Here is a 13,526-nt window from a genome sequence, read left to right on the forward strand (position 1 = left end):
ACATATCAACCCAAAGATACAACTTATTGAAGAAATAAGAGAATGGTAAGTAAACCAAGCAAACATCCATATAACACAATAAAGAAAAATATTACACTTTAAAGCTAATATTGCATGACTCATTCAGAATAAGTTGCTAAAATAAAAACATATCCATCAAGGCTATTTGCAAATACAATACAAATTTAAACTATTGATATATGCAATCATCACAACATTCAAAGAGGTATGTTCTTACAAGACCTACTCTAAAATGTACACAATTAAATTTAAAAATACTCTACCAATATACAGACACGTTGTTGGACCTATAATGTAAAGATAACTACCATTTACAACATAGTTGAGCCGTGGTTCTAGCTTTGCAAAGGCTACAAACAAGAAGGTGGATAGCGATGTTACTAAGAATGTCCAAGTGATAAATGTCACAGAATCACTAATGATGTAATACCAATGTTGAGTAATATCCCTTCTTCATGATATAAACATTTTAAAATTAAATATTAATATTATAATCTAAGGTAATTTGATAATGAAAAATACAGTTATTTAGTTCAGATTCTTGTGAAAAATGACATAGACAAAGCAAAAAAATAATATTATTTAACGCAACAGAAACTCTTATTGAATGTACATTAGAAAAAAATTCATTGCAGAGAAAAAAGAGGTAACTCCTAACCTTATTTAAAAAACAAATTAGAAATACAAAATGTTTATATATATGAAATTAACATTTAATCTCATTGAAACACAAAAATAATCAAAGTCTGTATTTTTAAATCTTTCTGTTGAATATCGAAAATATATTTAACTTCTTTGTGAAGTAAGACGAGAAGACAGAAGACGAAAGAGCTCATGGAAAAATAACATCACAAGAAATCCAGCTCCAACCTGATGTCACAATCAATGTAGACAATGAAGACACAACTCTAGAATTGCTTAGGAAGAAGATAAATGTAAAGAATGATTGATCTTAACTTAATAAAAAACGAAACAGAAAGAATAAAAGATTTGTTTTTCGAATTTTATAGAATAGCTTAATTTTTTGAGTAAAACCAGAAATATTTAGAAGGGATTCTCATCAACTCTTTTAAGTATATTTATATGGTTATGTGAATGGTTTTCTCATATAAAAGTGTACTAGAGTTATCATTAATTTTTAATTTATGATTTATTCTGAAGTTTATGAATGATTAGCAACAAACTTCATATTCTCTTTAGTTTCGCTCTAGCCCACGTTAATTAATCATCTTGGCTTATTGGCTTTAATTATTCATATTTCTTTTATAACGCTATTTTTAAGTATTTTTTACTTTTACAATATTATACTTTCTCAAACCAAGCTTTGTTTCATGTCGGTCCAAATAATGTAAAAATTCAAATTAGTTTTAGATTACATTTGTTTCCTAGCAATTCAATTATCAATCATGAAAAATTAAATTTAGTGTAGCCTATTCAAATAAACATAAAATAAATAAATAATTACAATTCTAAAGTTTAAAGGTATAAATGAGCAAAAACAATCGAAGTAGAATGAAATTCGGGATGAAATTCGGGAGACCAAGTTCTCAAAAACCCTAGGCTTAAACCCTAGGCTTCTCTCTCCCGCAGTGAGTCCCCCCTCTCTCTTGCGCACACCGACCTCTCTCTCTCTATCTCCCCCCGTCGATCACTACCCTAATCACCAAAACTCAATTCTATCTTTCTCTCTCTCTATCTGGTTCCTCGAAAGTCTGATTGCAAACAGTGAAAAGGATTCAAAGTAGCCTTCTTCCCCGTCGGCCGGCGCCCGCCGCCTGCGCCACCGCCCGCGCCACCACGCCGTCGCACCACCTCTCAACTCCACTCAAGCCTCCTCATCGCCTCCAGGTATTCAGGTTTTGTGTTTGATTTACACATTTGTCCGGTTGTATTCAGGGGATGAAAACTTTGCCTGGTTATTTAGGCCAAGAGGGGAGGTAAATTATGAATATCGAATTTAACTAAACAAATCGAATTCTAATTTTAAGACGTTCTTTGTTGTTAAAATTGCATTTTTAGATGCGAACCTCAAAAGTCTTCCATTTTCAAGGGGTCCTTCAAAAAATTGATGCCCAAGCCTTCATAAATTAGGCACTGCCTGCTTGCGTATATAGAAACTATTCACTTTCATTGCATTCGTCCATCATCGGCGGGTTGCCTTTCACCTCGAGTCGACAGGATAGACTAAAGTAAGGCCCAACCAATATCCCTTCTCCCTATGCATTAACTTGGTCAATCTGCCCCTCTGTTGACTTGCCTTACGTGGGACGAAAAGTGGCGCTAGCTTAAATCGGATCTCCTCGCCTACCAATTAAGACTCCCAAAATACCTAAGCTTATCCTTCTTCTCTCTTCCTAGGTTGCAGGATGGAGGCTACCATGTCTAATTCTAATCAAATAGAAGGGATTGGAGATGGTTGGGAGTAAGTTTTGTTCAATTTGAGCTTTGAAAATTTTAGTTTTTTCGTATTGCTATTTAAAAGTTGATTGTTTGAATTGGTTCTTCAGCTCAGGCATGGATGGAAGCAATGCACTTATTTTACCCGAGAAGAAAAAGAGCAAAATTAAAGAAACGGGAAAGGTACTAATGATATTAATTGATTTTTTTTTCCGTTTAATTGGGCACAAGGCTGATGTTTGCAAATTTTAGGGCTTGAAGAAGAGAAAAGACAAGCAAGCACCACCAGTTAGCAAAAGCAAACTGAAGAAAATGAAAAAGTTGCTGGTATGGGACTGAGTTTGCTGATAAAAAATGTTTTTTTCCACTTAAAAAGAATGGTTTTGCCTTAACTGAGTTGTTTTTTCTACTATTTTAGGAGGAGAAAGAGAAGAAGCTGTTGCAAAACAAAAGCATTGAGATTTTAAAGTTGGTAGCCTTTCAAACCCGTCTTTTATTGATAATTATATGAAATCCTTCTTTATGTTCTTATGTAATGTAGGAAGCATAAGTTATGGGATGGGGCATATTCACTTTTACAATCTTCGGGAACAATTGGTCATGTATGTACCTTGTAATATACTTAATTGTTGATTTTGCTGTATGCGGTTGGAGTTAACTTGTATGAATTGGTTGTGAAATAGGCTGACACTGTGAAGGAGAAGCGTAGAAGAGCAGTGCAACTCTCTAAAGCAGGACTGGAAGTGCCCGAGGATCTTTCTTGGTTGAAAAGCAAGAAAAAGAAGAGCATTCCTTGTGATGAGGAAGCTGTTTTGAACCACGATTTCGGTCAAAGTTATTCACGCAATACACTTATGGATAATGATGCGAAGGTTGTGGAATGTCTGGAAGTTGATGATCGCAAGCATAGCCAGGCTGCTGAAACCCGTTTAGAGGAAGTTAGTAAAATCTCAACTATTTCAGATGGGAGATCAAATCCAGTAACACCGCCCCCAGAATGTATACATAATGATTCAGACATATGCGTTGGTAAAGAGCAGAATGATGCTCCTTCTGTTCTGGGTAGTTGTAAGGAAGGAAAGGACACCCGGTCTCAGGTGTGCTTCAATATTTATTTTATACTTATGCGGAATTGGACCCACTGTTTTAGTATGATATACTTAATTTAGTGGTGCCCATCACATATCACTTTTGTGCAACCTTCTATTAACCTCAACTGCTAGGAAGTCTAGTTTTCTTTTAGATTATCTGTAGATTTCCCCCTCTTTTGATTCTTCCTGAATAATGTATTCTGACCTTAATATTTTGTATTTTCTGGTACTGTTGTATATTAGTGTGCATTTGAGGTCACTAGATTTCTGAAGTTTTGCTATGTACAACTGACTACTGATCCAAAACTCCTACTGACTAGCCTTTTTTTAGTATAGTTTCATATATGGTTGTGGATATTATTCATGTTTTTTGTTGAGGTACTTGAAAGAATTTTTGAAAGTATAAGCTTGTAATTTCTGTGACCAATGCTTGATTACCTAACATGCTCAGGAGTCATAAAAGATATTTAAACAAAACAGGTGTATCAAGATCTAAGGGGAGAGTAGAAGTGGATGTGGAAGTCCAGGTTCTAACTTCTAAATCATGTCGGGGGTACCAAGTAGGTGCATATATTTCCTAAAAAGTAACATTTAACTAAGCTTAATATGACACGAAATTTACCTAATAGTGGCTTCATATGTCTGAACCCAAATAGTTGGGCAACAATCGTCATTTATAGTTAAGGTTTTGCTTAATAGTTCATATGTTTTTTATTTGCCTTAAATATTTTAGAAGTATGACATTTGATAGTACTAGTATAATAACTACAAAAGCATCATGCCTGTAAAAGATAGCTTCCAACAGATAGATCCAATACCAAGATGTATACTTCCTCCTCCATCTTACATCTTAGCAATGTTGAAAAAAACGAAATCGTGTAATGTAATCCTCAGCCTATCGATACGTTAAAATGCATATAGTGTAACACATAAAGCAAGTAACATGTTTTGTTGTTTTAATTTAAAGCAACTATAAAAAACAAAAATATTGACACTAATTTTATCAATAGATTCAAAATGAAAACCTTTAATTTTCAATAAATATTCAAAAAAATTAGTACAACGTATACAAAGTTACGTGTGGATGACAGTCCAACATTGAAGAGAAGAGGAAGCCAGGAAGGTTGTTGGCTGCAGAAGATGAATTCGACAGAAATTTTTTTTTTGGGAGGGTGGGGGGGTAAACATCAGCCAACACCATCATGACACTATATTGTTTTGCTTGGAACATGTACCTTTCAATTGACTCTCAGTGTTATCGGTGATGGTTAAACAAACTTTGTAATTATTTGTATGTATAATTTTGATATTTTCTCCCTCTTCGCTTCTGACTGATCAGTGTGGAAGAACTGCAAGCAAAGAAATATTTATATAAGCGAAGTTTCCTTATGTAGCATGTCCTTGGCTGGATTCATCATGATACTTACAGATGCTACTTTCATCTGTTTGCTTCTTTTTCAGGACCAGAATGTTTGTAATTCAATTGTGAAGGACATGGAAATCACTTCAAATAATAAATTTCAACATCTGACTGCTCCTGTTGTGGTGCACGTATCGCGGCCAAAGGATATTGAACTGAAGAGGAGAGATCTTCCAATAATTATGATGGAGCAGGAGATAATGGAAGCTGTAAATGAGCATTCAATTGTAATTTTATGTGGAGAAACAGGATGTGGTAAAACTACTCAAGTACCTCAGGTATGCTTCTGTTGCTTACCTTTTTCATGTAGTTAAAATTCCAAACAGTGGCATTATACTTCTTAAAAATTATTTTCCCTAATCTCTGCTTTCTGTTTCAATGTACTGTAGTTCTTATATGAAGCTGGTTTTGGGTCAAAAAATTGTAATGACCGGAAAGGAATCATTGGTGTTACACAACCGCGACGTGTAGCTGTTCTTGCCACTGCCAAGAGAGTATCCTTTGAGTTGGGTTATTGTCTTGGAAAGGAGGTTGGTTTTCAAGTTAGGCATGATAAAAGGATAGGAGATCGTTGCTCTATCAAGTTCATGACTGATGGAATTTTACTTCGAGAAGTTCAGGTTAGTTTACAGAATTTTGATGTTTCTCTTCCCTGATATGAGTAGTCTCTCCTCATTTTGTTTCTAAATAACCCTTTAATTGATTGATTCAAACTTTGAGATACAGGGCTCCTTTTCAACTTAACCTGACTGATCTGGTTTTTTGATATGAAATTGGCCTTTAAAATAGCGTCATTTAGTGTCACAACAAGATTCTCTTCACATGATCACTTGTAATTCATTTTTCATTTCCCTTTGGTGCAGAGTGACTTCTTACTGAGGCGTTACTCTGTAATTGTCCTGGATGAGGCTCATGAGAGAAGTTTGAACACAGATATACTTGTCGGAATGCTATCTCGAGTTATAAAACTTCGCGAGGTTACAATAGATGTATCTCTACTTAAGCTGCCTAATCTTTTTAAGCATAACAGAAGAGTATTCTCTTAGCTAACAATCAACTTGCATGTTGCAGAAGTTATATTTGGAGCAGCAGGAGAAAATACTTTCAGGCGTAGAAATTGACCCTGACAAGATGATCACTAAATTAAAGATCATACTTATGAGTGCTACACTTAGAGTTGAAGACTTCATTTCTGGCAAAAAATTATTTCATGAGACCCCACCTATTCTGGAAGTTCCAGTAAGACAATTTCCGGTGACTATTCATTTCTCAAAGAAGACACATGAGGATTATTTAGGTCAAGCTTATAAGAAGGTTATGTTGATCCACAAGAAGCTACCACCTGGAGGCATACTGGTATTTGTCACTGGGCAACGGGAAGTGGAGTTCCTGTGTAAGAAGCTAAGGAAAGCATCAAAGCAATTAATTACAAACAATTCTAAAAGAAACTCAGATAATGATGGGACTGCAAACCTGGACATGGAAATGAAGGATATCCATGAAGCATTTGAGATAAGCACTACAGACCAGCAGACTGACAGGTTTAGTTCTTTTGAAGAGGATGATAACTTCCCGGAGATGGATTCTGATTCATCTAACTCAGAAACAGACAGTGATATTGGGGATGATACTGATACTGAAACAACCTCAGAGAAGACCGATTTAGTTCTGGATCTTTTAGGAGATTCTAGAGGTCTTTTGTCATTGAAGGCTTCTTTTGAAGCCTTAGCTGGAAAATCATGCAACCAAAATTCTAAAGAAGAACCAACTGCACCAATGCATTCCAAAGAAGAGGAGACTCAGTTTGTCCCTTCCACTATGGGTGAACAAGCGGAACCTACTCCTGTTGGTCCTTTGTATGTGTTACCCCTTTATGCAATGCTACCTGCTTCTTCTCAGCTTCGGGTATTTGAAGAGGTGCCTGAAGGAGAAAGGCAAGTGGTGGTTGCTACAAATGTGGCTGAGACTTCTCTGACAATTCCGGGAATAAAATATGTGGTTGACACGGGAAAAGAGAAGGTCAAGCATTACAACATTGCCAATGGGATGGAAACATTTGAAGTCCAGTGGATAAGCAGAGCCTCAGCAGCCCAACGTGCAGGGAGAGCTGGAAGAACTGGACCTGGCCACTGTTATCGCCTCTACTCATCGGCGGCCTTCAGTAAAGATGATTTGTTTCCAGAGTTTTCATGTCCCGAGATCTCTAAGATTCCTGTTGATGGTGTTGTCCTTCTAATGAAATCTATGGGCATTGATAAGGTAGTAAACGACATGAATTTGCTTCTTGAGTTCTTTGTTTCCTTTTTTTCTCTCTATTTTTTTCCTTCTGCAAATATATATTTTAAAGTTTGTCTTTGGTTATATTTCCCCCAGTTCACACACACACACACACATATTACATATATATAAAGATTAAACTTCTCATTATACTCCGTTGACATTATGTAATATGTGAAATGATATTATAGTCGTAGTGGGGTAAAAAGTTGATGCGGACCATCTTTGAAGATTGATTTTTTTAATAGCTTACTTCAATTCCCCCAGTTTCACACACACACACACACACACGCGCACACACACACAGTTATAGAGCCAAGGAGAGGTCAGAGGGTGACCATGACCCCTCTTGCCTTTTGGCTACTAATAGTATAAAAGTGTTGCATATTAGTCCTTGCATCTTTCATCTTTTGATATTACCCCCTCTACTCACTAAAATTGTCATTTGATCCCTCAACTCTTAGGTAGTTTCAAATTAATCCCCTTAATAGCGACAACTACTCTTCTTAATTGGAGGGACTAATTTCAAAATAACTTAGTATTAATTTCAGTGATTTGAGGGGCTTATTAAATTTGAAAGATTTAATGGACTGATATTGAAGAAAAAAACTATATAACTAAAAGTTATTGTAAAAGAAATACACTTAAGTTGAGAGCTAGTGTATTATATAAAGAAAAAGAGTTGTAGGCCTGTGGAAGAGAATGACTAATTAAATGGCTAAGGTATGGGTCTATGGGTGAAAAATACTATGTGGTGCAACTGACAAATAAGTAATATCATATTTGCTCATCCCCGGTTAATATAAAATCCTTCTTTTTCCCTTTTCTTATAGTACACTTTTTAGGGAAATCTTCAACTAACTCATTTCTCGGTGTTGTGGGTTTTTGCATTTTGGTAAAAAAATGTTGGGATTCCCAAGATTATCATTTGTCAGTTATTTTTGTTCCATGTTTCTCTTTATTTGAAGTTGTAGCAATATGTAATGAATTTCTATTTAATATTTTCATGCAGTTTTTTTTTCTTTTTGCGTTTAATAATAGAACTGTGAAACGAGGCTATATTTCATGTGTTTTTAAATTTAGTGGTGGCATTGTGAGTGAGCTTATGGTTGAATTTGTAGTTTATGATTGAGGAAAAACCGACTACAATCAGTACATAAAAAAAAATCAGAAGATTGGAGCATATTGATTCATGTTGAAATGAATATGTTGAAATGATTAAAGTATCCATGAAAATGTTTTCCCCTGGTTATTTTTTCATCTACGTAAATACGTATGAAAATTTATTATATACTGTCATATTTTATCACTTTTTGAGTGATGTAGTATTATAGTTATATTTTGGCCCCTCCGCAAAGAAAATCCTGGCTCCGCCACTGCACACACACGCATGCACACATGCACGTTACCAATGTAAAATACTTAAAATTTATCATTAAACCCTGTTACACACACACACACACACACACACACACACACACACACACATATATATATATACTATATATATATATATATATATATATATATATATATATATAGAGGAGAGAGAGAGAGAGAGAGAGAGGACGGAGATTCTTATGTCAACTTAAGTGGATATCATAACTTTCTATCCATTTGATGATACCTAGGGATCCATGCAAGATATGAAGAGACTTTATATATATATATATCATATATATATATATATATATATATATATATATATATATATTATATATATATATATATTATATGATATAAATTACTCCTTCGCACATTATGTAATTGGTAAAATGATGTGCTAGTCGGGTAAAGGGTTGATGCCATCATCTTTCAAGGTTGATTTTTTAATAGCTTTTTTCAACCAACATTCTAAGCCCGGGCATTGTAGACTAAAGAGTAAGTCCTGACATTGTAGACTAAAGAGTCATTTCTGTTGTTAGCATATAACATGCACTGCGATATGCTTCCTACTGAATGGATTTTTGTTTTTCTTTCTGTTTTTTCATTAAAGATTTTAGCTTTTCTTTCTGTTTTTTCATTAAAATCATATAATTCTGTTTTGTTACATATTTTAGGTTGCAAATTTTCCATTCCCGACTCCTCCAGACACCAGAGCCTTGGTTGAAGCAGAACATTGCTTGAAAGCTCTTCAAGCACTTGATATGCACGGAAAGCTTACACCAATTGGAAGGGCAATGGCACAGTATCCGCTGAGTCCTCGTCACTCCCGAATGCTTCTTACAGTAATCCAAATTATGAAGAATCAGCGAGCCTATGCCCGTGCAAACCTAGTGCTAGGATATGCCATTGCCACAGCATCAGCTTTAAGCTTTCCAAATCCTTTTAAGATGCAGTTTGATGGAAACCATGGCAAGTCAGATGGTTTGAACCAAGAAGAAATTTCGCAGGACCAAGAGTCAAAGAAGAGGTTGAAGAAGGAAAAAGTTTTGGTAAAAGAAGCTCGTGCCAGGTTACGTAATCTCAGCAGCGATGCATTAACTTTTGCTTATGCCTTACAGTTGTTTGAACTTGCAGAAAACCAATTTGAGTTCTGCCAGAAAGCATTAACTTTTGCTTATGCCTTACAGTTGTTTGAACTTGCAGAAAACCAATTTGAGTTCTGCCAGAAACATTCTCTTCATGTGAAGACAATGGAAGATATGTCCAAGTTGAGGAAACAACTGTTACAGCTGATATTTTACCAGAGTAAGTTCTCTGAGGAATTTGGATGGGATCATGGAAGTGCTGAGGAGGTAGAAATGACATGGAGGGTTAGTTCCATTAAGCATCCATTACTAATGAATGAGGAAGAGCTATTAGGTCAAGCTATATGTGCTGGTTGGGCTGATAGAGTTGCAAAGCGTGTTCGAAAGATTTCAGAATCATCAGATAAAGTACGGGCTGTTCGATACCAGTCATGTGCCTTAGATGATACTATTTATCTTCATCGTTGGTCGTCGGTATCACAGTCCGCTCCAGAGTTTGTAGTATATACTGAGCTCCTTCAGACTAATAGACCATATATGCATGGAGCAACCAGTGTGAAATCAGAGTGGCTAGTTAAATATGCTAGTTCTCTATGCAGTTTCTCTGCACCACTTACTGATCCAAAGCCTTATTACGAACCTCTGAGTGATGAAGTATTGTGTTGGGTGAGCCCAGTCTTTGGACGTCATAATTGGCAGCTCCCTTTGCATTCTTTGCCTATTAAGAATGATGGACTTCGAGTGTCAGTTTTTGCTTGTGGATTGCTAGAAGGTTCTGTGCTGCCATGCATGAGAACGGCACAAAAGTTGTTGGCTATGTCGCCTTCAAATTTATTGAAGCCTGAAGCATTGGGTCAGAGAAGGGTTGGAGACCTGCTGAATGGATTAAGGATTGGATCAAGAAGAATCGATAGTCGTGCACGGTTGAGAGATGCTTGGAATGAGAATCCTCGACATTTATATTCGGAGATCAAGAATTGGTTTCAAGAAAGATTTCATGGTCAGTTTGAGGAGCTCTGGGAACAAATGCATCATGAAGTTCTTGAAGGGCCAGAACTTTTCCGGGGAAGAGCAAAGAAAGAAAATAAGAAGCCAAAATGATAGAAGAAACTATGGATCTTTCACAGAATGCAACTTGAAAAGAAATGCGGAGATGACTTCATTTATGTTTTCCTTGAGTTTGGTTTATTCTTTTCTTAAGGATCCTCTAGAAAAAAGCAGAGTAAAACATGAAATTTTTGTAAGTAAGCTTTATAGAGGGATGCTTATTTTCATCTTTGAGTAAAGCATTGAAAATTTTTAATCTTAGTGGTACTTAGGAGCACAAAATGTTCAGGTGTTGGGGGGTACATCTACCGTTGTTGGTCTTTTGCTATTAAATAATGTTAATTATTTTTAATTGGTTGAATGAATATAGTTCCCATTTTTGTTCACACTAGAAGACTTGGCTGTTTTATTCACAATTGTCAGTTAAGACATACTAAGTTGCATTAAATTCTTTCAGTGTTTTTATCATGCAATATTTTTGTTTCATGAGGTTAGTAGTTGTGCAGGTTTGTTTTCCAAGCAGTCACTGTTCCCTATCTGCGGCACCAAACAATGAGCTAATGAGTCATTTGCCCATTTTTGTTGGTTATAGTGATATTTTGGGATCATATTATATTGTGGAGCATCTTTAATTGAATTTTAAGCTCGTCAAATTTGTTCATGCTTCTTGGTGCCTTTTGTCTTTTCGTAATGCTGTTACTACTGATTACAAATTTTTACTGTTTAGAGGGGCCTTATACAGAATATTTAATGAACTTTCTTCTACTAATTCTGTAGGTGGCTTTGTATGTTGCAGGTGATGAGTCTGATGACCAATCATGTTACTTTCACTTTTGGTGGATCAAAAGGCCATTTTGAACTCATAATGTTTCAAGCCAGTGATTGATAGCGGCCTTCTTCGTGTATAAGGTATGTTGCAATTACTAGTTGCGTAGTGCTTTTAAAATGAGCACATTGAATCTTGCTCTTTATTTCTTCTTATTCATTGATTAGCTTTGACTGCAATTGTCTTTTGTATTGAAAATATCCCAATTGATTTTTATTTACTGTTTTGACAGTTCTGTGATTACTTGGGGGTGCATCCCTATCCTTTGTAAAGAGCTATAGGAGAGGAGTTCAAGCTTTACCATGTAAGGCTATCTAAATTCCTCCCTGAGGTACGTTTTAATACACCCTTTTCTACATTATTCCATGTCCTTTTTGTATAAGATAACACTAATGTGAACTCATTTGTTTTCTTTAATATGTACTGCACCCTTTGATGCTTGTTACATCATTGAACCCTCTAAGCTTGTGGTTTGGTCATTATTTAAATCTATTTGAATTTACAGTGATTAAATTTGATCATGTTATTTATGACCATCACTTGTTGAAACAGAGAATTCTGTACGGCAAGTCCGCAGCTGTTAAAGAATGGCCATAAACGAGGGATGGCACTGAAGGTGAGGACAATTCACAATTTTCACCATGCTTCTCGGTCAGTCTTATATATTTCATTAGTATTTTTGTCATATTAGTATAGTGCACATGCATTGCAGGTATGCATATTTATTTTTTATGTCCAAACATTCTGTTAATTATTGATCATCTTGTTTATTTGAGTAATTAGCATAAAATATCAGCACAATTTTATCGAGATACATGGGGTGATTTGTTAACCAATATGAAACCAATAAAATTAGATGATTAAATATCTTTTTGCTCTAAGAAAAGAATATATCTATATTAGTATATGGTAGTCATCATTTTCACAGTTGTGTTCTCTTCCACTATGTATTTTAGTCACTCTATATTGCATTTGTTTATTTTCTCCAATGTAATACTTTAGTGGAAGCTACCTCTTTTGCATGTCATGCATTACGAGGTTCCCCATGATTTGTTAGAAATAGGAATATAATAATTTTAGAATCCCACCAAACAGAAGTAGGAAATTATTTTCATGATATTTGCATGCTAAGAAATAATTCCCTGGGTAATGATAGAAATGGGAATGGGTGAAGTTGCATTTTGTCAAATTTCATTGTGTCCTTTTTCTTTGAGCTACCCTTCCTTCCTTGGCAGATATAGGTTATATCCGAAGGTTTACATACACTGTCGTAATTAAATTTTCACTTGAAGGCTTTAACAACACCTTCCAAGTTTCTACCATTTAAATAACCTTGTATCTTGCTATGTTCATGAAAAATCTTTCCTAGCGCGCTCCTATAATTCCTAAAACAGTCTCTTCATATGTTATTTTATAGTTTCTCGGTCAAATAATTTTAATTGGAATTATCAAATTTATTAAGTAATATTAAGATAACAAAGATAAAATGTGCAAGTAAACAACTTTTTTCTTCAAAAATATTTAGAGGTCTACTTACATATTAGGATACGTAGGTTACAGATAATTAAAACCCATAGCCTATTGACATAGAATCATTTTCATTGGAATTACTAGATTCATTTAAGTTTCATTAAAATAAAAATAAAAAATATGCAAGTAAACAAAAAAAATTCAAAAATATTTAGAGATTCAGTTAACATAATAGTTCAAGTATGTTACAGAAAATTAAAACTAATCGCCAATTCATATAACCTAGAGTAGAGAATCTTTTAAATACAAGATTTAAAAAGAAAAGGGTTAATTACACAAAACCCCTTTGAACATTAGGGGTTTTGCACATAACCCCGTAGATTTTTTTATCTCATATAACCTTCTGAACTTTAGGTTGTCTCCCAAACCTGCCTTGGACTTAAAATTTTTCTCTCACATAACTCCCTACTGTACTTTGCAGAGAACTAAAATTTTTCTTAATATAG

General features: G+C 35.0%; 1 protein-coding gene and 1 long non-coding RNA gene across 6 annotated transcripts in view; both read left to right on the forward strand.

Moving 5' to 3' along the window:
* Window positions 1,557-11,085, forward strand: LOC109848086 (ATP-dependent RNA helicase DEAH13-like). Of its 4 annotated transcripts, none has more exons than XM_020417401.1 (13): window positions 1,557-1,869; window positions 2,380-2,443; window positions 2,529-2,601; window positions 2,671-2,745; window positions 2,837-2,886; window positions 2,960-3,020; window positions 3,102-3,515; window positions 4,971-5,207; window positions 5,319-5,549; window positions 5,793-5,918; window positions 6,001-7,188; window positions 9,267-9,740; window positions 9,810-11,085. In XM_020417401.1, the coding sequence occupies exons 2-13, from the start codon at window positions 2,388-2,390 to the stop codon at window positions 10,776-10,778; spliced, it is 3,954 nt and encodes a 1,317-aa protein (XP_020272990.1). In that variant the 5' UTR covers window positions 1,557-1,869; window positions 2,380-2,387; the 3' UTR covers window positions 10,779-11,085. The 4 variants fall into 4 exon arrangements, with proteins under 4 accessions (XP_020272990.1, XP_020272991.1, XP_020272992.1 ...); XM_020417402.1 differs by having other exon boundaries at window positions 9,267-9,710; window positions 9,780-11,085; XM_020417403.1 differs by having other exon boundaries at window positions 5,793-5,906.
* LOC109849756 overlaps window positions 11,440-13,526 on the forward strand; it is a 3,268-nt gene continuing 1,181 nt past the window's right edge. For both annotated transcript variants that reach the window (XR_002249231.1, XR_002249232.1), the window contains exons 1-3: window positions 11,440-11,633; window positions 11,783-11,881; window positions 12,103-12,166. This is a non-coding gene — a long non-coding RNA (uncharacterized LOC109849756). The remainder of the gene's footprint in view (window positions 11,634-11,782; window positions 11,882-12,102; window positions 12,167-13,526) is intronic.

The sequence above is a fragment of the Asparagus officinalis genome, chromosome 7, assembly GCF_001876935.1.
Source record: "Asparagus officinalis chromosome 7, Aspof.V1, whole genome shotgun sequence".
Classification (NCBI taxonomy): Eukaryota; Viridiplantae; Streptophyta; class Magnoliopsida; order Asparagales; family Asparagaceae; genus Asparagus; species Asparagus officinalis.

Excerpts from the sequence above, each read along its gene's own strand:
- LOC109848086 (XM_020417401.1), top strand. The coding sequence starts at position 2,388 with ATGGAGGCTACCATGTCTAATTCTAATCAAATAGAAGGGATTGGAGAT. Across the intron at positions 2,746-2,836 it reads AGAAAATGAAAAAGTTGCTG|GAGGAGAAAGAGAAGAAGCT; the intron begins GTATGGGACTGA and ends CTACTATTTTAG. Across the intron at positions 7,189-9,266 it reads AATCTATGGGCATTGATAAG|GTTGCAAATTTTCCATTCCC; the intron begins GTAGTAAACGAC and ends TACATATTTTAG.